The sequence below is a fragment of the Pogona vitticeps genome, chromosome 1 (genome assembly GCF_051106095.1).
Source record: "Pogona vitticeps strain Pit_001003342236 chromosome 1, PviZW2.1, whole genome shotgun sequence".
Taxonomy (NCBI): Eukaryota; Metazoa; Chordata; class Lepidosauria; order Squamata; family Agamidae; genus Pogona; species Pogona vitticeps.
In genome coordinates, this window is record NC_135783.1 from 240655925 (window position 1) to 240677594 (window position 21670).

A 21670-nucleotide genomic window follows, 5' to 3' on the forward strand; every position below is an offset into this window, starting at 1 on the left:
CAGCAAACTCTGCTAAGCCACTGCAGCAGGGGCCCTGCTACTGCAGTGCTGAACGTTAAGGAAGTTAGGGGGACATTCATGCAGCAAGACCAAAAGTGTTGCTGTGACATGAGTGCAGCTGTGGGCAGAACAAGGCGTGTGAGAACTGCTTTCAGCAGCACAAACCTCTCTACACAGAAAGGACTTCTGCACAGTTTTGGGACTACAACTTCCAGAACTGCTGGCTAAGCTACTGTGGGATTCTGGAAGTCGCAGTCTTTGAGAATTTGAATCTCCAGTGTGCCTACCAGGAGGAAAAAAAACCCTAACATTTCTAAGCTCCGTATGAACATGTGCTGAAAAGTTGTACAAACCATAATGTGTATACGTGAGTAGGTGGGAACAGTGGACAGCTAGTGCGGTTAGGTTCTTTCTTTGCTTGTTTGCTTATATGCTGACTTTCTCCCTACAAGGGACTCAAGGTGGCTCCCAACAATTGAAACTATGCAATAAAAACAGGTTTTAAAAACTATACAAAACTACATTAAAACACAAACATTAATTAAGATTAAAAACATTTTAAAAACATTTTTTTAAAAAACAGAAATATTTAAATTTCATAAAAGGACTGTTCTCTAGATTGGACCCCTACTTATTGTTTAAAAGCCTGTCTGAAAAAAGGAAGGTTTATCCATTTCCATGGTCAAGGGGGAGGGGGCCAACCTGGTTTTCTGGGCAGTGCATTCCAAAGCATGGCAGCAGCCCCTGAAAAGGCCCTCTCTTGTGTCTCTGCCAAAGAAGCTTAGGAAGATAGTGGAAAACCAAGAGAAGGCCCTCCCCAGATGATCTTAAAAACCAGGTGGCTCATATGGGGCGATATGATCCTTCAAATGGTCTTTTGTAGACATTTTCACACCTGAAGTGAAAAGTCAACGTTACAATGCTCTCCTCATGCCACCTTATAAAAGGGCTATAAGAAATCTTTTTTCCTTCAGGGAAAGCAGCTTCCTCTGAAATCTGCTGCTTGAAACATCAGTTTGATGGGGAAGTACTGCTTTGTCAAAGGCTAATAAACATGAGTAACCTTTTCTCTCCTCCCCCTGAAGATATACCTCAGTAGACCCTGCAAAAGTGGAACCAAGAGCTGGAAAACTGAACCCCCCAGTGTGTCTCCTGGGAAAAGCCTAGCCAAGAGCACTCAGATGGGGTTATCTGACCAGTTGCCTATGTGGCCCCGAGCCAGATTCACTGTCCCAGAGCCCCACTGGCAGGAAGGAATGGTGAACTGCTTCCGAGGATGCTTCTCCCTTGAATTGCACAGGTCCGAGCAGCACGACTTTGGTTATATACTTTTTTTTAAAAGCAATTAAATATTTCAATAAGTAAATAAATTTTCAATAAACACTGCGTACCTGGCCACCCAGAACCAGGGGCATGAGTTCAGCATCAAAGGTGTTGAGGTGGTCTACTTGCCCACAAACGTCTCTAATTCAACCTCTAGATCAGGGGGTCACGAGGACCTTTAAGGCTTATATGGTACTGAATGAAAAGGATTGTCAATGCTATGGAAGAGAACCCCAACAGAGAGAACATGTGGGGTGTGTTTTTGTGTGTGCGCGTGTGTGCGTGTGTGCGTGTGTGCATGTGTGTGTGTGTGTGTGTGTGTGCATGTGCGCACAGAGGGAGGGAGGGAAAGGGAGAGGGAGAGAATCAATCGTTTGTGTTTTGTAGTTATGCTTTTGAGGGCATGAGAGTTATACTGTACTCAGATTTTGAACACCAGTGTTGTTGAAGGGAGAGATGTACTTTGTATCTAGAAAATGCTGGGAAGATCACCTTAAGTCAAATTTAGCTTAACAGCTCATTATTGATTGTTAAAGATCCACATTCCTTTGGGAGTGGTCTGTCAGCCACATGCATACTGGTGGTTGGCAGAATTAAAGTCAGTGACAGAAAAGGCCAGAGCCAAAACTTAGTGATTTCATAGTTCTTATTCTCTCTTTCTCTGCAACTGCTTTCTCCCTTTCTCTCTCCCTCTTCCTCTCTTCTACTTCTTCTCCACTTAAGAGGGATGCTGCAGAAGGAACAGATCACTGTTGGAGAGGCATAAACTGCATATATAGGTGGAGAAATTTTGATGCTAGGCAGAGGGACAGATGTGGTCCTAGCTCTGCAGGTTAGGTCCTGCAGAGTTGGGCTATAGTCCTGTGTTCTTCCAGTTTCTATAAGATTTTTGTATTACATATCAAAAAGTTCTGGAATCTGGCAGGGTGGTGATCATATTGCTGCAGAGTACATAGCAAACAAAATTTCTGACACAAACCCCACAAAACTGCAGAAACCTGATGTTCAGCTTTCATTTTAAATATAGTAAACACAGATTCTACTTCTCAGAACTGAAGAAACAACTTCCGTAAAGCTTTAGCAACTGATGGTGTTTTCCACTTGTCAAAGGACAGAATGTTTAACTTTAGGTATATAATATTTGTATCCCACTTTAATTGCCATGTTTACCCTAAAGCAGCTGGGGAAATACAGTTTCATGAGAGGTTGGTTGGCGACTGTGTTGAACATCCCAACTCTTTTCTTATAGAATTACAATTCCAGGGTTCAGTTAGAAGAGGGAATGCTCATTAAATCAATCTGTGAATACATATCTAGCTCAGTGATTAGGCACGCCCTAACTGAAGAATTGACGAAAGACATGCTTTAATAGCATTTTGTTTCTAGGACTGTGTCTTACCATTTATGTCTGATACAGACTTTTTTGTTTGGATTTGTTTATTTAATTTGTATGCAAAGAGAAGCAACTTAATAGCATGTGGCAATGGTGTTCTAGTGCTGGTGATTATTTACAATCTTCCAAAATGGCTTGTGTTCAACATGGCTAGTCTAAAACGCTTCTGTGAATAACACAAAGATTTAGATGGTGCTAGCCTCCCTTCCATGTACAAAAGCCAGAGGCTGAATATTATTTCAGTCGCTGGGATGGGCCATTTCTCTGAAAAGCAGGCCAGCTTAGTGAAGACAGGATGGGCTGTGTGGCACACTCAACTCTATGTTTTGAGAGAGGGAACAGCCTCAAAATATGGTGAGGAAGATTATAGGGTGGGGCTGCCATTGCTATCCCCCAGATCTGCCACCTCAGGGATTTGTCTCATTCTGCCTAATGGTACAGCTAGTCCTGGGATACCTACATAAAGAACCTCTTCCAACTTTCGTGTCCATACCCTAAAATCTGGTGGAAAGGCCCCTTTCTGTGTACCAACACAGTCTGACACAAAATTGGCTGGGATGTGAAAACAGGATTTATCTGTGGCCATGACAGCTGTGGAATGCTCTTCCAGACAGGAATCAGGTGCCCTTGTCCTCTCTCCCCCTCTCCTTTTTTTCTGGTTAAAAAAGCTTCGTAGGGATAAGCTTATGTTTAGCTGGAGTTTGGGAGTTTGGAGAGCAAGGAGTTTGGGAGCAAGGAGAGACAAGAGGGCCTTCTTAAATGAACAATGCAAAGAAATAGAGGAAGATAACAGAAAAGGAAAGACCAGAGAGCTGTTCAGGAAAATTGGAGATATTAGAGGAACATTTTGCGCAAAGATGAACATGATAAAAGACAAAAATGGGAGGGACCTAACAGAAGCAGAAGACGTCAAGAAGAGGTGGCAAGAATACACAGAGGAATTATATCAGAAAGATTTGGATATCCCGGACAACCCAGACAATGTAGTTGCTGACCTTGAGCCAGACATCCTGGAGAGCGAAGTCAAGTGGGCCTTAGAAAGCCTGGCTAACAACAAGGCCAGTGGAGGTGATGGCATCCCAGTTGAACTATTTAAAATCTTGAAAGATGATGCTGTTAAGGTGCTACATTCAATATGCCAGCAAGTTTGGAAAACCCAACAGTGGCCAGAGGATTGGAAAAGATCAGTCTACATCCCAATCCCAAAGAAAGGCAGTGCCAAAGAATGCTCCAACTACCGAACAATTGCACTCATTTCGCACGCTAGCAAGGTTATGCTCAAAATCCTGCAAGGTAGGCTTCAGCAGTATGTGGACCGAGAACTCCCAGAAGTACAAGCTGGATTCCGAAGAGGCAGAGGAACTCGAGACCAAATTGCTAACTTGCGCTGGATTATGGAGAAAGCCAGAGAGTTCCAGAAAAATATCTACTTCTGCTTCATTGACTATGCGAAAGCCTTTGACTGTGTGGACCACAACAAACTATGGCAAGTTCTTAAAGAAATGGGAGTGCCTGACCACTTTATCTGTCTCCTGAGAAACCTATATGTGGGACAGGAAGCAACAGTTAGGACTGGTCATGGAACAACTGAGTGGTTCAAAATTGGGAAAGGAGTACGGCAAGGCTGTATATTGTCCCCCAGCTTATTTAACTTATATGCAGAATACATCATGCGGAAGGCTGGACTGGAAGAAACCCAAGCCGGAATTAAGATTGCCGGAAGAAATATCAACAACCTCCGATATGCAGATGATACCACTCTGATGGCAGAAAGTGAGGAGGAATTAAAGAACCTTGTAATGAGAGTGAAAGAGGAGAGTGCAAAAAATGGTCTGAAACTCAACATCAAAAAAACTAAGATCATGGCCACTGGTCCCATCACCTCCTGGGAAATAGAAGGGGAAGATATGGAGGCAGTGTCAAATTTTATCTTCCTGGGCTCCATGATCACTGCAGATGGAGACAGCAGCCCTGAAATTAAAAGACGCCTTCTTCTTGGGAGGAAAGCGATGACAAATCTTGACAGCATCTTGAAAAGCAGAGACATCACCTTGCCGACAAAAGTCCGAATAGTCAAAGCTATGGTTTTTCCTGTCGTGATGTATGGAAGTGAGAGCTGGACCATAAAGAAAGCAGACCGCCGAAGAATTGATGCCTTTGAATTGTGGTGCTGGAGGAGGCTCTTGAGAATCCCCTGGACTGCAAAGAGAACAAACCTATCAATTCTAAAGGAAATCAACCCTGAGTGCTCACTGGAAGGACAGATCCTGAAGCTGAGGCTCCAGTACTTTGGCCATCTCATGAGAAGAAAAGAGTCCTTGGAAAAAACCTTGATGTTAGGAAGGTGTGATGGCAAGAGGAGAAGGGGACGACCGAGGATGAGATGGCTGGACAGTGTCTGCGAAGCAACCAACATGAACCTGACCCAACTCCGGGAGGCAGTAGAAGACAGGAGGGCCTGGCGTGCTCTGGTCCATGGGGTCACGAAGAGTCGGACACGACTAAACGACTAAACACACACTTGGGAGTTTGATTCCCCACTGCGTCTCCTGTGAAGCTACCTTATGTGGCCTTGGGCAAGCTGCACAGTCCCAAGCTGCCCTCCTCAGAAGGACATGTCTAAGTACTGTACACCTGGAAAACCTTGAAAATGGGTCATCATAAGTCAGAATTGACTTTGATGACACATTATTATTGTTATGAATTTTTTAAAATCTCTGTGTTTTTTAATTAGGAAGTTTATCTTTAAAAAAAATTATTTGTATTACTAGCCTCTCTGAATGTTATGTTTTAAAGGGGAAAGGCAAGATATAAATGATATTATTTTTTAAAAAAACAATTCATTAAATTAGTTTTTTGTTGTCTCACAGAGCTTAAATTTCAGTTTGAAAAGGATTAGAAAAACTCTCCTCAGGGTGGGTGATGGACACAAGCCAGTCAGCATTCTTTGTAGTTGAATTCTTCACCACACTTGCATGATCAGTTTGGTATAAGCTGGACAGAAGGTTATTTATTTGAAAGGAATGCAATGAGTGTTCTTTCAAAGGAGGCCTTCCACTCAATAATATGAATCTATATGTAAAGTTTAAAGTGTAAGCTGTAACATTCCCCCAATAATTATGTCCCAAGAGTCCAAAATTGAAACACCTATGTTGATTCCAATACATGCACTCTGAAGAGCAACTGCGTACTGTATAAAACATATAAAATATATATGTTGCAAATAGTGATTTGGCAAAGGGCTGTGTAGTGGCTGCATTTGGACTAGGGCTTGGGTTTGTGTGAGAAAGGGAAAGAGGTATAGTTCCAGACAAGTAAGACCACAGCTCCAGATTGCCTCAAAGTGTCTTTTCCCAAAAATCAGGAGAAACACTTTGGATGTGATCAAAATGCTGATACTGAATCATGCTGGATAAGGTCACTTCACTGGGTACAATCTTTATGTGACCCTTTAAAGCAGGGGTTTTAAACTCAATTTACCTGGGGGCCGCTAGAGACAGAGTCTGGGTGAGGCTGGGCTGCATCAGATTTTCCGCCAAGTGGAGCAAGAGCCCGAGGAAGCCGCCCAGGAGTTTCCTTAGCCAGCAGACAGGTGGGCTGGCTGGCAGGCTGCAGTTCTGGATGGAGGGTGCAAGCGGTGCTGTCTTGGGAGAGAGCCGGCAAGCGAGGCAAGGCTTTTTATTTACTCTTGACAGCAGAGGATGTGTGGGCGCTTTGGGGGGGGCAGGCAAGGCGAGGGCCACAAACTATCATCTGGGGGGCCGCAAATGGCCCCCGGGCCGCATGTTTGAGATCCCTGCTTTAAAGCAACCATTCCATACACATGCAAATGGGTCCCAGTTGTTCCAGCCCATCTGGACAAAAAGAGTAGCTCTGCTGCTGCACGAAAAAGGTCCAGATTAGACATGGAGCAGAGTCAAAATGGTTCATAATCTCCTGTATGTCACCTGGTCACCAAAAGACAGATCTAACTGGACTGTGGCATAGGTGATCCAAAAGACAAGCTAAACTAAAGCACCATCTGATTGCACCCATGATCTCCAAGTCAATGAAACAGATCTATCCATTTCAGTCTCCACATGAGCATGTTTTTGTAAAGCCAATGAGTCTTTGTTGCCAGCTCAAGATCACAGTGTGCCAGTATAACTTCATTATCCATGAAAGACATTTTCCTTAGCTACTGTGAGAATTAAATCTCAAAGGCAACATGTTATTGTTGTTTAGTCATTAAGTCGTGTCCGACTCTTCGTGACCCCATGGACCAGAGCACGCCAGGCCCTCCTGTCTTCCACTGCCTCCCGGAGCTGGGTCAAATTCATGTTGGTTGCTTCGGTGACACTGTCCAAAGGCAATATGGGAGCCTAGTAAGGGCAGAGGGCCTTGGGTGCCTGTAAGAGGGGTAAGCAGGGGTGGGGTAGGGTTGGTTACCTCCCCACAAAACATACGTATATTTATTCATTGTACTATGTCCAGACAGACACACATTCAGCTTGTCAACAAGAGATTTAGAGTGATCACCATCATTATTGAGAGCCTGGCTGCCAAGCTCAGACTCTTTGCAGTGTCCTGAAGGAGAACAACAGACAGCTCTGAGGAAAGCTGTTGTTTCTAACATACCTATGTTGCGTCTGCACATTTTCACAGAATCCAGAAGACCTAAAAATACAGTGACAATATAAATGTGGTAACATGTAGTGTTGCCTAAATAAGACCTTCCTTTTGGTATAAAATATTTCATTATTATACCCACATTATGGGAAGCAGGCCTGTGGCTGAGAAACTGTGCGTTCCGTCAGCCCTATAAAGTAGCCCAGTGCTGTTATAACCATTTCTTTGGTAGAGTGGTCCATGACAACCCTCCAGGGTCACCTAGTGTTGTTATTTGGTTTACTGCTATTGGTGGCTTTTTGTGGGAAAATGAAGGGTAGAGTCATGTTGATTGTAGCAGCAGCCTGCTTTATTAAGGGGCGGGCAGACCATTACATGAATTGAAGGGAACCACCATAAAAACAGAAGGTATTAGAGGCAGGTTTCAGATAACTGATATGATTATGTTCAAACAACTGAGAAGTAAACCTTCTAAATGCCATTGAATATACTGTGCTAAGAATCAAAGCATGTGAGAGCTCACGAAAGAAAAAGGCACACAGGTGTGTTGTACCACCCTATGCAGGTAAATTATTCAGTCTTATGACTATGAAGATTGATTGACTCTGTCCTCAGAGGCACCCTTGCAGATGGCCTCACCATCATCATCCCTGCCAATCCAAACACTGGCCCTGCATGTTTTGGCTCCACTACACTACTGTTAAGTTCTGCTTTAAAAGTTATGGTAGTGGAGGGAGAAATAAGCAAGTAAAAATTTTATTAGTTGCCTGTCTGGAAAGGAGAGATGGCAATTCTATTCATGGGTAAGGGCATGCACTGTTTCCCCTGTGGAGAAGCAGCTTAGAGTAAAAATGGCCAGGGCTAAGAAAAAAAATTTTTTTAAGGTGGATCATAACTTCCAGAACTTACTGGCAGCTAAAAAATAAATTTCCAAAACTCTTGGCCAGACAGGCAAGCAGGCAGACACACACACATTTATCTGTCTCTATTCTCTTTCCTCTCAAAACAAAGACAGAACAGTACAATATTACATATACACTTCTTTTTTAGGACAGGAAGGAAGGAAGGAAGGAAGGAAGGAAGGAAGGAAGGAAGGAAGGAAGGAAGGAAGGAAGGAAGGAAGGGGAAAAAACAGACAAGATGGCATTCCTTGGCTTGACAACTAAGGCTGAAGTCTTTTTGAAAAGGAGCCATTTTATTCACTTAGGTTTTTCTTTACCCACCTATCCCAAACAGCATCTGCAGTACTTGGGTACTAAACAAGGGTACAGTAATGCCAGATGTATACATACCTGTCTCCTCCTCTCCTCTTTCAGCCTCTGTGTGAGGCCCTCTCCCATTAGTGAAAGGGAATCCTAATGATTTCCACAGCAACTGAATAAGATGTCACTAACAAAAGGATTATCTTCAGTTTGAGATTAATCAGAAGCCAATGAAATTAATCTCATAACAAGCCAATGACGCCTCATGGAAAAATGTGGCAGGCACAGTGTGCAGACAGACAAGTTGGCATTTCCCTCCAGGATATCTAGCACATAATTTCTAAATCAAAGGAAGGGGGGAGCTGGAATCCCTGCCTGCCCTAGAGCTGTACTGAGGGGGTGGAATAGAGGAAAACTAGAAATTACAGTCCTAAAAAGAATTTTTGCATGTGCTTATAGGTAGGGCCTCCACAAGGCTGTTTACTTCTATGATCATATGGGTGGGCTGGGGGGTGTAATGGCATAGGGAAGAAGGCCCTCTGCATATGTTCAAAGTGTTCATTTGCCTATTCCAGGACTGAGGTAGAATATTTAGAATGGGTTCTTGATGTGGCAGATATCGAGACTACTTCTTTCCTTTTCTGATTTTTTATTTACTAGAATAAAAATCCAGGGTTGTTCTGAGCTCTCTTGCTCTTGCTAAAAATGAGAGCTCTTATCAGTTAATGCTTTCAGCCAATATGTAAATATCTCCGCCAATCTAACTGCGCACAAAAGCTCCCTTATAACCTGAAAAAGAGACTGTTTTGGGACCAAAGGGGGGGGGGGAAATCCCACTCCGTCCGGAAGAATCTTGGCTCATGCTTGAAAAGAATAGTTGTTTGAATTGGTCTAGAGTCTTAGAAGACAGAGATTGCTTACTTATTTATTCATTTATAAACATTATCAATATATAACACATTTTTGGGATCCTTCCCACAGGGCATTTGGTGGTAGTAGCCTTGTGAGAGGAAGCCAGTCTACCAGGAGCAGGCCCTGAAACCTGCACTTCCTTTGCTCTCCTGGATGCAACCAACTACTCAGTGGCCAAAATCCTCTTGCATAGTTACGCAAATGATGTAACATTTAGAGGCAAATTGTCCAGTTAAGAAATTTCTCTATATGTTATCAACTCCACAACTGCCTACTGAGTTGTACAACAAGTTTCCTCCAAAAGTTAAGCTGCTTGTGCTCTGTTGGTGTAATTAGGTAAGAAGACTTGGGCCACTGTGTTTTCATAAACTTGAATCAGAGTGCAACTCTACAGCTTAGCATGTCATAACAGAAACTGAAATCATACTAGTATTCTAGACACATGATTTTAGCAAACCTTAATGTCTGACTTGCAAATGAGGTTTGATGACTAACTACAGAACTAAGTAAGCTAATTGGCAGATAATACAAAGTGTGAAGAGTTCCTAGTATATGACAGTCTCATCTCTTCCAGCTTTAAAGGAATTCACCATGCTAATGATGTACCATTTGTAATGAGCAGTTCGCGTTTCAGTTAAGGTTTAGATCAGTTTTGTAATACAATAACAACAAAAACAAAACCTCAGAAAGTACTCTTGACCTGTAAATATCCTTCCATGTGAATTAAGAGCATTTATCTACAGTATGTGGCTCAGGTACCAAAGGAAGTCCTGGGCCAATAGTTCCCACAATTCAATGCTGTGAATGGTTTCCCACCCCCACCCCGTTTGCAGAAAGTTGTTTCCAGGTCTTCTTCTGTGGATCTGGTGATTGCATTTCAGACTGTCTTGCTCCAGGACCAAATTAGACCTGACTGTGGGAAGGGTGAGTGGCATTTATGGAGTGGAACTAGAACTTTGGGGGCAGTGGGGACAAAACATTTAAGAAAGACAGTTCCCCTAATCTGTAGTCTACTCACTGGTTCTTAACCTTTGTTATGCAGATGTTTTCGGACTGCAACTCCCAGAAGCCTTCACCATCAGCTCTGCTGGCTGAGGTTTCTGGGAGTTGCAGTTCAAAAACACCTGAGTAACAAAGGTTAAGAACCACATCACCAATTGGGGTAAGGAGTTCTGAGATCTGTAGTTTGAAAAACAGTTAACATTTTCAGGCTCTGGGCTTACAGTGTCAAAACCTTTGGACCGTTTGATTTACAGGGGTGATGACATCATCTACCACTACCGGCACCCCACTCAGTTTGTCTCTGAATTTAGCTGTAACATCAAAGTAGCTGGAGAAAAAGATTTTCCCAGATACGACATTATATTGTGAGCTTTTCCAGTTTTAACCCTAATTTAGTATTCCAATTGAAAGTATTTTTGGATATCTTGGGCTTGAGTGGTTAGACCCATTAGCTGCTCCTGGGGGAAGTGAAGATTGCTAGAACTGTTTTGTTCATATGGATCAATAGGAATACAACTGCTTGCATTTTGCTGCCTGCATTTTGGGACTTACTTTGATTGCATGTATTTATGAGACAGTGATGGTGAGCACCTGCACTTCAGAATTCATCACTATGTCACTGTTGAGCAATCTCAGAGACAATTTATTTATTTCAAATATTTTTTTTACCTTGTCTTTCTCCTTAAAAAGGACCCAAGGAGGCTTACGTCATTAAAAGACAGTATTTGAAAGCGAGAAACAATAAATATAAAAATATTCAAAAAGAATCAAACAAATACCACACTAAAAAACAGTAAATAAAAACAACAGCAAAACACATTCAAAGCAGCAAGGCACCGCAATCCATTATTAAAAAAAAACAACCTTCTCAGGCAGCCAGTCACTTAAGGAAAGGCTGCCTGAAGAGTTAGATCTCCGTCTGCTTGCAGAAGGACTGAAGAGATGGCATCCCGTGGGAGGGAGTTCCACAGTCTGAGTACAGTGACAGAGAAGACCTTCTCTCATGTCCCCAGCAAACATAGCTGTGGGGGGTGGCAGGACAGAGAAAAAGCTTCCCCAATGATCTTAACACCTGGGCAGGCTAATAAAAGGAGTTGCCCTTCTTGAGATAGCTTGGACTCAGTCATTTATGGCTTTATAGATTAAATCCAGCACTTTGAATTCTGCTCCTTCCCATGACAACTTGGGAAAGGCGTTTTTAAATAAAACTCTCTAATTTTAAAATAATTTCTCTGAAACTGTGGAGGATTGGGCTGAAAAATAAACAGCAACTTCAGGGAGATGATTCTCCATCCAGGCCCCATGATTCTGAGGAGTCTTAAACTACTCCACAGCTGCATCTACACAGCAAGAAACATATAATCATACCTACTTTGAACCACGATAATATCACTCAGTGAAAAATATATTCTGAGTCTCCACTCCATCTCTTTTATGTATTTTTAAAAAATATAGACAGGACTTGAATCAAGCAGATTATTCTAATTTACAGTCTGCTGTTGCACATTGAGTTTGCTTCTGAAGGTCAAGAATGTCAAAGTGAAATGGTTCAGAATTAATAGCAATAGTATGGACAGGATAGAGGCCATCTGGTGCATCAAAGACCTGTTATATAGAACCATTTCCAAAATCATACAAGGACAGTTTCATCCAGACAGAGCTCCATTCATATTGCCTCTTCCCCTTTCTTTCTTTCTTTCTTTCTTTCTTTCTTTCTTTCTTTCTTTCTTTCTTTCTTTCTTTCTTTCTTTCTTTCTTTCTTTCTTTCTTTCTTTCTTTCTTTCTTTCTTTCTTTCTTTCTTTCTTTCTTTCTTTTGTGTGTCTACAAGTCCCCAACTTGCCCTCCAAATGTGCACTTCACCACTATCCATATCTACAAAGGCTCCCAAAAAGTGGGTGGTGGGGGAGAGAAACTACAAAAGGATACCCTGACATCTCCCAATCTATCTACTTTTTGGAGGCAGGCAGACAATCTTTAAAAATACTTCTAACAAAAATCCTAAATTTAAGTGACAAGAAGAGAGGAGAAGGGGACTTATCCATGAAAACTAGCTCCACTTATCTCTTCCAATTGATTTTACTACTCTCAGTTTTGCCAGTGGGCAAGCAAAAATAAATAAATAAATAAATAAGAAAGAAAGAAATGCCAGGATCCTATTATTTTTGTGTGCTAGTATCAAGTCAAATGGCATAAATCACAGATAGCGAATTGCCGCAGGCACTGAGAAGTGCCATAGTGCAAATCTCCACCCCAGCATAATCTGAAACAATAAATAAATGTCACATTGAAAGAAGGATATTTTGCAGAGGTACCTGTTACTGGTTGTCACTGCTTGTGCCATGCCAAGTCTTACATGATCTAGGATGGTCATAGGGAGGGGAAGCCTTGGAATGCTGGGGACCAATTAGGTACAGTTTGCAGAGCAAATGCCCCATCCGGAAACTTCCTCTGAAGGCACATTATGGAGGCTTAGCAAGGCAGCCTTCATGAGCTTCACCACGTAGGTTGTGTTTGCACTGGCAATCAGAGAGACAAACAGGCCACACGTGTGCAGGCTTCCATTCTCATGCAGAGAAGGCCTGTTTGTTCTATGGTGATAAGTAAAGTGACGAGTGTGCAAGCGCCATGTTTGCCTACCAATGACTCATATGCAGTTTCCACAGGTGATCTTTCTCCATCCCTCTCCCTTCAAAGTCTGGATGGCTTCAGTGTGAAGAAATATGAGGCAGGAACAGTCTGTTAGAAATCCTCCCTCTTGAATGTATCCCAGCCACTATTTCCATGTTGCCATCTATAATGTTCTTCAGACTAAACATCTCAGAAGACTTCATCACTAGCTGTGCTGACCAGGACTTCCTTCCAGGAGTTATAGTCCAAGAACCTCTGGGGTCCCAAGGTTGGCAGCCATTGCTTAGAACATAAATGCACTGTCCCATAGATTCCCATAAAACAGAGATCTCCACCTCCACAAAGCTTCATAAAATATCCTTTGCTTTTCTTTCAACAATCTCAAGGTACACATCGTTCTCTGCCTCCATACTATACCCTCACAACAACTCTACAAGGAAACTCAGGATGAGGAAGAACAGCTGGCCCATGGGAATCCAATGAGAGTCCTGACTCAGTAGGAACCCAAAACTGGATTTCCGAAGTGCAAGTCAACCACTCTAGTCACTACACCAACTGGTCTCTAATGGATAACAATGGATGGACACAGCAGCTGCTTTAACAAATGGTGTTAGGGGAGAGGGAGAGATTCTTGATGACCACTGCCAATCTATTTGTTTTGTATCACATATTTTAATTTCACCTGTCCTCGAAGCAGGCTCAGTTAAATTGCACACTGGTCACAGATTTAACAGGAGGTTTTATTCTCATAAAAACAGTCCCATCAATTTGGAGCTCAGTTTACAAACAGTTTGCAGCCACTTGCCTAACCAACCACCTACTGTATGTTAGAATTCATAATCTCAAATTCAGTGCCACAGCTTTTTGACAGTGACATTCAGATCTTCTGTATTCAGGAAATCCTTTCGGCGATGATATTTCTGACATGAAATCCTCATGTATTTCAAGCAAAATCCAAAGAAACAAAACAAAACAAGATGAAACAAAAAAAGACATAAACATATGGCACCTTAAAGGCTAACTATTATATTTTAAATGAGCTTTTGTGGACAAGTCCACTTTGTCAGACAGATGGGGGGAAATGAAATTCTGGATGAAATACCAATAAAGAAGTAAAACATACTAAATATCCATTGGCTCTGAGAGTCTGTTTTCTGAACTGGGTATTTGGTTACATCTCACATGTAGTGGTTTTAGGTTGTAAACATTCCTCCAGGAGACAGAAAACATGACAAGCGTGAGCAGAAAATTCAGAGACATGTTCCACAGCAGGCTTTCCCAACGTTGTGCCTTCCAGGTGGATTACAAGTCCCATTGTCCTAAGTCAGTTAGCTACAGTGGGGCTGTAGACCAAGCACAACTGGAGGACACCAAGTTAGGGAAAGCTGTTTCAGGGCACACATTTAGATCACACACTGGCCACAGATTTAAGGGCTTCTTAACATTGTCCTTGACAATGTACCCAAGAATACTCCTGATACTTTTCCTATGGGTCTGTATTTCATAGGAAGGGTCAGTAGTTGGTGGACAAGCTGTCTTTCAGAGATGTTTGTTCTTTATGACTTCTCTTTTCTTCATCAAAGACTCCCCATAAGCTTCCAAGGAAGCCTGGGGACAGTATAACATGGTTGAAAATCTAATAGATTACTGTTTTTACAAGGTACTGTAGGTGCTCGCATTGTTACCTATTTTCCACAGCACTTTTGTTTGCTGAAAAATACATATAAACATTATCTCCCTCCCTCTTTCTTTCCTCTCTTCCTGCCCTCTCAATTCCACCCCCTCCGCCCCACAAAAGCAGCTGCATGGTGATTGGCTAGTCCCCTTGCCACTCTGGGGAGTAGGGAATTGGTTTCTTCCTCTAAGAAAAATGAAAGGGAACAACCTGACTCATATTGTACCACCTTCACTTAAATACAGACCTTAGAGGATCAAAAATAGAGACTAAAAGAGTCTGCCTTTCCAACAGGGCTGCTTTAAGGCATTGTGGGTTTGTCAACGCCATAGGTGTGTGAGGCATTACCAAATTCCACCTCTGTGCACAAAGTAGAGTCTGAAATCTCGGGTGGTTTTTCTGAAAGACTTTTTCTATTCTGGGCATTTCCTTCCTCCTAAATGCTGGTTGTGGGCAAGAGAGGAACAGTGACTACAGTTCTCATTTCAAACAAAATTGAAATTAGCACTGAGGCAGAGAATCATTCCTGAAAGAACCTTATTCCAACCATTTGCCACAAGATTGGATAAATATACTGTATACCTAAAGCAAAGCCTTGCTTTCAAGACTTCCAAATTATGATACTTCACACCCTCCCTTGACTGTTGATATAGTTAGTTATATAGTTATATATAGTTAGTTATATATATTTAGCTTGAATAATCTATTTTATAGATTGGCCCCGTCACTAGTATCACCAATATGTGACCTAAGAAAAAATCTTCCATTTATTTCTTAATTATTTTGCACCTTCTCCAAGGGGGAAAAATCAGTTTGATAGCAAACAAATATTATTAGTCTAAATGTTTCAAACCTCTTAAAATTATTACCATAGCACAGCAAGCTGAAGAGTGAGCACTGTTGAAGAAAATAGTTTATATATTCAGACAGTGGTCTTAATCCTGGGAAATAATGACTGACGCACCTTCCTTTGCTTTTCACACTTTGTAAAGAGAGAGTAAGATTTTTTGAAAACTGGAGCTTCCCTTTTCTACTCAGAGACATTGTGCATTTTGGAGGCATATATAAACATAAGTTTTAATGACCAAATAATATTATTGATGGGAATTGTTTCATTTTTAAGAATCATATTATATATAAGAATGTTTTAAGTGCATATGTGTTATATTGATTTTTGAGATATATTTAGTTTTGACATGAATATCTTTTCAAAATCTACTGTGAACTATCTTTGCCACACAGCTTACTAATTGCTTCTCTACAATGAGATCTCAATGTAGCCTCTCCTGTACCCACAAACTATTAAAAACAAGCCAATTAAAAGCAGAATTGTTACTACTGTACATTAAAAACAATTAAACATATAATAATATTAAAACTAGTTTAAAGCCGTTAATGCCTTAAAAGGATATTGAAACAAAAATATTGTGCAGCATCCCAAATTAAAAAACAACAACAACTTCCATTGCCCAATTCATTTGTTAAAAGCTTGTCCAAAAAGTTCTTCACCTGTCTCCTGAAGGATGGAAAGAGAGGACTAATCTAGCCCCCCAAGGGAGAACATTTCACAGCCTGGGAGCAGTCACTGAGAAGACCCTGTCTCATGTTCTCTGCCAATAAATCTGCAAGGGTGGCAAGACTTAGAGGAGGATCTTAGGAGCCAAGCAGACACATTTGGGGAGTTACATTCCTTCAGATAGGCTGAGCCTAATCCATACAGGGCTTTCTAGCTCATAACCACCACTTTAACGTGAGCCTGGAAATGGAGTGGCTGCCAATGAAGCTCTTGTAACAGGAGAGGTACCTGCTTCCTGTAACTAGCCTGGGCAGCATTTTGAATCAGTCGAAATTCCTAAACCATCTTCAAAGGCAGCCCCACGTAGAGCACATTACAATAATCCAGGCAAGATGTAACTAAGGCATGTGTCACAAAAGTCAAATCAGACATCTCAAGGAAAGACCACAAGTGGTTCACTAGTTCTAATTGTGCAAAGGCACGCCTGACTAGTGCCAAGACCTGGTCATTCAGACTCAGGGAAGAGTCCTAAAATACAAGCATTAATTTTCAGGGAGAGTGTAACCCCAAGCACTGCAGGTTTAATCTCTATTCCCTGGTCTGCCTTTCAATTGACCTGGATCATCTGTCTTGTCTAGATAAAGTTTCAGTCTCTGTACTCATCCAGTCCATTGCTGATGGCTAAAACTGGTTTAGAACTGAAATTAAAATTAGATGGAAAGAAAAATAGTGTTGAGTGTCATCAGCACTAATCCCCCAGACTCAGCATTACCTCTTCCATGCATATATTAAATAGCATATATTAAATAGCATGGGAAACAAAAGGCAACCCAGAGGGACCCCACAGGCCAGTGGTCAAAGGTGTTGAACCAAAGTCCCCCAGTACCACCTGAGTTCACCCCTTAAGGAAGGAATAGAATCACTGTAAACCTGTGCCTCCGAATCCCATCCCAGAGAGACAAACCAGAAGATACCATAGTTCAGTGATTGCTAACCTTGGGCAACCCAGATGTTCTTGGACTGCAACTCCCAGAAACCACAGCCAGCACAGCTGATGGTGAGGGCTTCTGGGACCTGCAGTCCAAGAACACCAGGGTCACCCAAGGCTGGGAACTGCTGCCATAACTGAGTGTATTGAAAGCTGGAGAGGGCCAGCAGAACCATTCTGGAGACATTCCCCAAATCCAGTTCCCAGAGCAGGGCAGCCACTAAGATGACTAAAACAATCGCTGTCTCATAACCAGACCTGAAGCCAGATCAAAATGGATCCAGATCATTCATTTCTTCATGTAACCCTTGAAGCTAAGAAGCCACCACACATTCCAATACTTTGCCCAGAAACGGTGTACTGTATTGGATATACTGGCCGATAATTGCCCAGAACAGTGGGATTTGAGGAGGGTTTCTTCCACAGTGGTCTCCCTACTGCCTATTATCACAACTACTTCTTACATGATTAAGACATCTGGATAAGTGTATATGTTCGGGCATATCACTGCTGTTACCCTCACGGTGGGCATGTGCCAAACACACACACACACACACACACACACACACACACACACACACACACACATCTCACAGTGGGTGCTTATGACCAAGTTTGACTTGAACTGACACATCTCTCCCTCCCTTTACCTCATTTTTCGCCCTATAGCTCACCAGTAAAAATTGCTTCCCTCCCCTTTCCTGCTCCTGAAATGACCAATAGCCCTGTTTGCTGTTACCTGGAGGCTACCTTTGCGCACCTGTTGTGGGGTTATTCTCCCCCCCCCGCTTCCTTCTGGCTTGGAAGGTATGGTCTGTTTTCAGTCTGTCACCACTCCACCCCAACCCCACCATCTCAATCAGTCCTTCAGTTACTGACTCCTCTGAGGTCTCCTCTTCCATCTTTCCCCTCCACCCCGTGCCCACTGCTTCTCCTCACCAGTTGCTTTGAGGGGTTTTGTGTTGGTGTCAGCACTGGTGGTGATGATGGATTCCCTCAGAGCCCTGGCGGGCTCCCCCTCCCCACTCACCTTCGGCAGCCGCTTCCTCTTCTCAGTTCCAGCTTTCCCTTCATGCCGCCGTGGCACAGGTGGCATCATGGGTGGCGAGTTGTCCTCACAGCACACCAGACTCACGGTACATCCCATCCAACCTGGTTCCCATACACTACCCACCGTGGCAGGTAGGTGCGTTTGACTGTGGCACCTTCGGTGTCACTGAGCTCCGGCTGCCCAGAGGGGGCAGGTCAGAACTCACTCACTCACACACACACACACACACACACACACACACACACACAGCCCAAAGTGCGGGCTCCGCGCCGGGCACTTGCAGCTGTGCCTGAGCGTGGAAGGGGCTGCCGAGCTTTCTCTCACACACGCGCCCTGCTCCTCCCCCTCCTGCCCTCCCTGTTTCGGATGCCTGCCCCCCCCACTATTCCCTGCTTCCGTGCAGATCTCCCCCCCCCACCCGCATGCCATAAGAGGGGTAATTCAAGGATGAAGCTTCCCCCCCTCCCGAAACACCTCAGGGAGCAGCAAAGAGGGGAGGAGAGCAGCTTTAGGCACACAGCCAGAGGAACTGGTCGAATCAGGTGGCACCGTGCCCAAAGGGAGAGAAAGAGGGAGCAGAGAAATGACTTTTCCCATGAGCGAGACAGACGGACACGGAGACACCAGTCCAGTGACAGTGTCTCCGAAACAAAAGGCAGCCGAGGGATGGGAAGCTGGCGGTGGGGCAAGTTCATATAAACTGGCACACACGATTAAACTATCCTCTGAGAGCAACAAAGAGAAGCAGTGTTGGACCCTCTGAGAGCAACAAAGAGAAGCAGTGTTGGACGGAGAACGAAGGGCATCGCATAATAATAGGGAAGAGCAGGGCGCTCCGACCCTGGAGCGGTCAAGCAGGAGCAGGCAAGGCACAGGGTCAGGATGGAAAAAGGTAATAAAGAGCACAAAAGCTCGTGCCCCTTCCCACCACCAAACTGTTTCCTATTATTGGAAAGGGCGGCTCTGGTTTACTCTGGTTTACTCCAGCATACACTCAGGATACAGGGGTAAATCTGAACTTGCTGATATTCAACACGACAATCTTCCTAAACTGGGTCCCAAAGAGAGTCCCACAATGCCCACAGCTGTATTGAGCCATACCAACAAACAGGTGCTAGCAATTTTCGTTTCCACCAGGGACGGGTATTTTGTCAAGTTCATGGGTCTTAACTGTCAGTTCCAGACCAGCCCACCTCCAAATGCTTCACATTACAGGAGGGATCACTCGCAGCAATATGTTGTTGTTAGAAATATGGATTTCCCCACCACCAGCTACTGTGAGGATTGCAGCTAAGTTCAGAAAACGCAGAAAAAAACTATGGGAAAAGGACAGATGACATGAATTATCCCTTCTACTCAAAAGATCCTGCACTCCCTTCTTGTGATCCCTGCCTCCCCTACACCACTAATGCCAATGTATACTGTCTATAATGTTATCGTGGACACCACTGGTGCTCTTAATGAGGACTCATAATTCCTCCCAATACTGAGCAGAAGATAGTCGGTATACTTGCCTGCTATTCATTTTTCTGCTTTCATGGGAATTGCATTTGCTGTCTGTGCTATGTCCAAAACTGATGTACCGTGTTTATTGTGCAGCCCACCCCAATTCCTTGGAACCCGAGTTGATGTATATTCTAAACGCCCTGTCATAAATGCACACGTTGCTTGAGATGTCTGATTAGGCTACAGTGACACATGACTTAGTTATATCCCACTTGAATTATTGTAATGTGCTCTATGTGGGGCTGCCTTTGAAGATGGTTCGGAAACTTGAGCTGGCGCAAGATTCAGCATCCAAACTACTGACTGGGGCCAGTTGTAGGGAGTACATAAAACCCATTACAACAACTGCACTGGCTACCAGTCCATTTTCAGGCCCTATACAGCTTGAGTCCATGCTATCTGAAGGACCATATCTTCCCATATGAGCCTTTGATGCATCAGAGGAGGTCCTCTTATTGGTCCCACTGCCAGCACAGCCATGGCTGATGGGGATGCAGGAGAGGGTCTTCTCTGTGGCAGCTCCCAGGTTATGGAATGCTCTTCCTAAGGAGAGCAGGACGGCCCTTTCCATCAACAACTAAGGACCCATCTCTTCAGGCAAACTTCTAACAGTCAGGATTGAATCCCTTCTTAGAGTCAGTTTTAATGTTCACTTGCTTTTAATTATTCAGTTGTATTTTAATTAGCATATAATTTAAATATTAAAAACAATTAACTTATGTTTTTAACTCTGTTCCTTTTAATATTGTGAGTCACTTTGAGTCCCCTTATCAGGAGAAAGGCAGCCTATAAATAAAACTAATAAATAAAAAGCAGATTTGCTCTGTTTGCTGGCTTACAGCAGGGAAGAGGAACATGTGGCTCTCTAGATGTGGTTAGACTGCAACTTCCATCACCTTCAGCCAGCTAACCAATGCCAAGGGATGAGGGGAATGGCGGAAGGGCTGCACAACTTTTTCACCCGTGCTCTAAGGTATAATTATTGGTTAGGTGGTGTGGAAAGCCTTGATGGGTTCAAACCCTAAAGAAGTCAGCAAAAACTTGATGCCATATTGGTTAAAAAAATGAATTTGGAGGTGAATCTTAGCTCAGTGCTAAAGCACATGTTTATTTTTCATGCATAACAGCAGAAATTCCATCCCCCATTGCATCCTCTGCCAAAATATCCTAGGTGGATGCCACAACTTGAAAATGTCTGCACCCCTTCTGTATGGCAGTACTGGACAATCTGTGACCCTAAAGATGACATGGACTGCAACTCCCAACATTCCTCATAATTGGCTATGTGGGCTAAGATTTATGGGAGATGCAGTCCAATATCATGGTGGCTAGGCTTTGCTACACCTGTAAATCCAATTACCAGTCCTAGCTAAAGTATATTCATTGAATAACTGGTAGTTGTGAACACTTATACAAGTCCCATAGATTCAATGTCCAAAGTCCTATTGGGAAGGAATCTATGTGCCAAAGTGCAATCATGCAAGCAGTATTCTCTGTTGGTTTGCTATCCATCTCACAATTGGGTCCCCAGTCATTTATGCAGTTAATGGATATAGGAGAGCATGATGGATGGACAACTGAAATCGCTTGCAGACTGGCCTTGGACAACTGCATAAGGCAGCAGGATTCTAGCCATTGAAGTTATTCTAGTGGGAATTAACCATTTGATTTGGCCCTAAAGAGCCTCTGCAGCAAGAGCAGACAATGTTGAAGTAGATTGTTGCAGTGGACTGGGCAAGTAGAAGGTGTCTTCACCTGTTTGCTGTCACTGAAAATACTGCTAATTTTGAAAAGGAACACATTTCCCTACTTAATATTATTTATTTAGCCCTGCTTTATCTCAAGATATTGGGACAAATTATACT

General features: G+C 43.1%; 1 protein-coding gene across 8 annotated transcripts in view; it reads right to left on the reverse strand.

Moving 5' to 3' along the window:
* TNS1 (tensin 1) overlaps positions 1 to 18587 on the reverse strand; it is a 404124-nt gene extending 385537 nt beyond the window's left edge. For all 8 annotated transcript variants that reach the window (XM_020805096.3, XM_020805086.3, XM_078380947.1 and 5 more), the window contains exon 1: positions 18279 to 18587. In XM_020805096.3, coding sequence (XP_020660755.3) covers positions 18279 to 18395 — 117 coding nt within the window. In that variant the 5' untranslated portion in view covers positions 18396 to 18587. The remainder of the gene's footprint in view (positions 1 to 18278) is intronic.
* Between the last annotated feature and the right edge of the window lie 3083 nt (positions 18588 to 21670).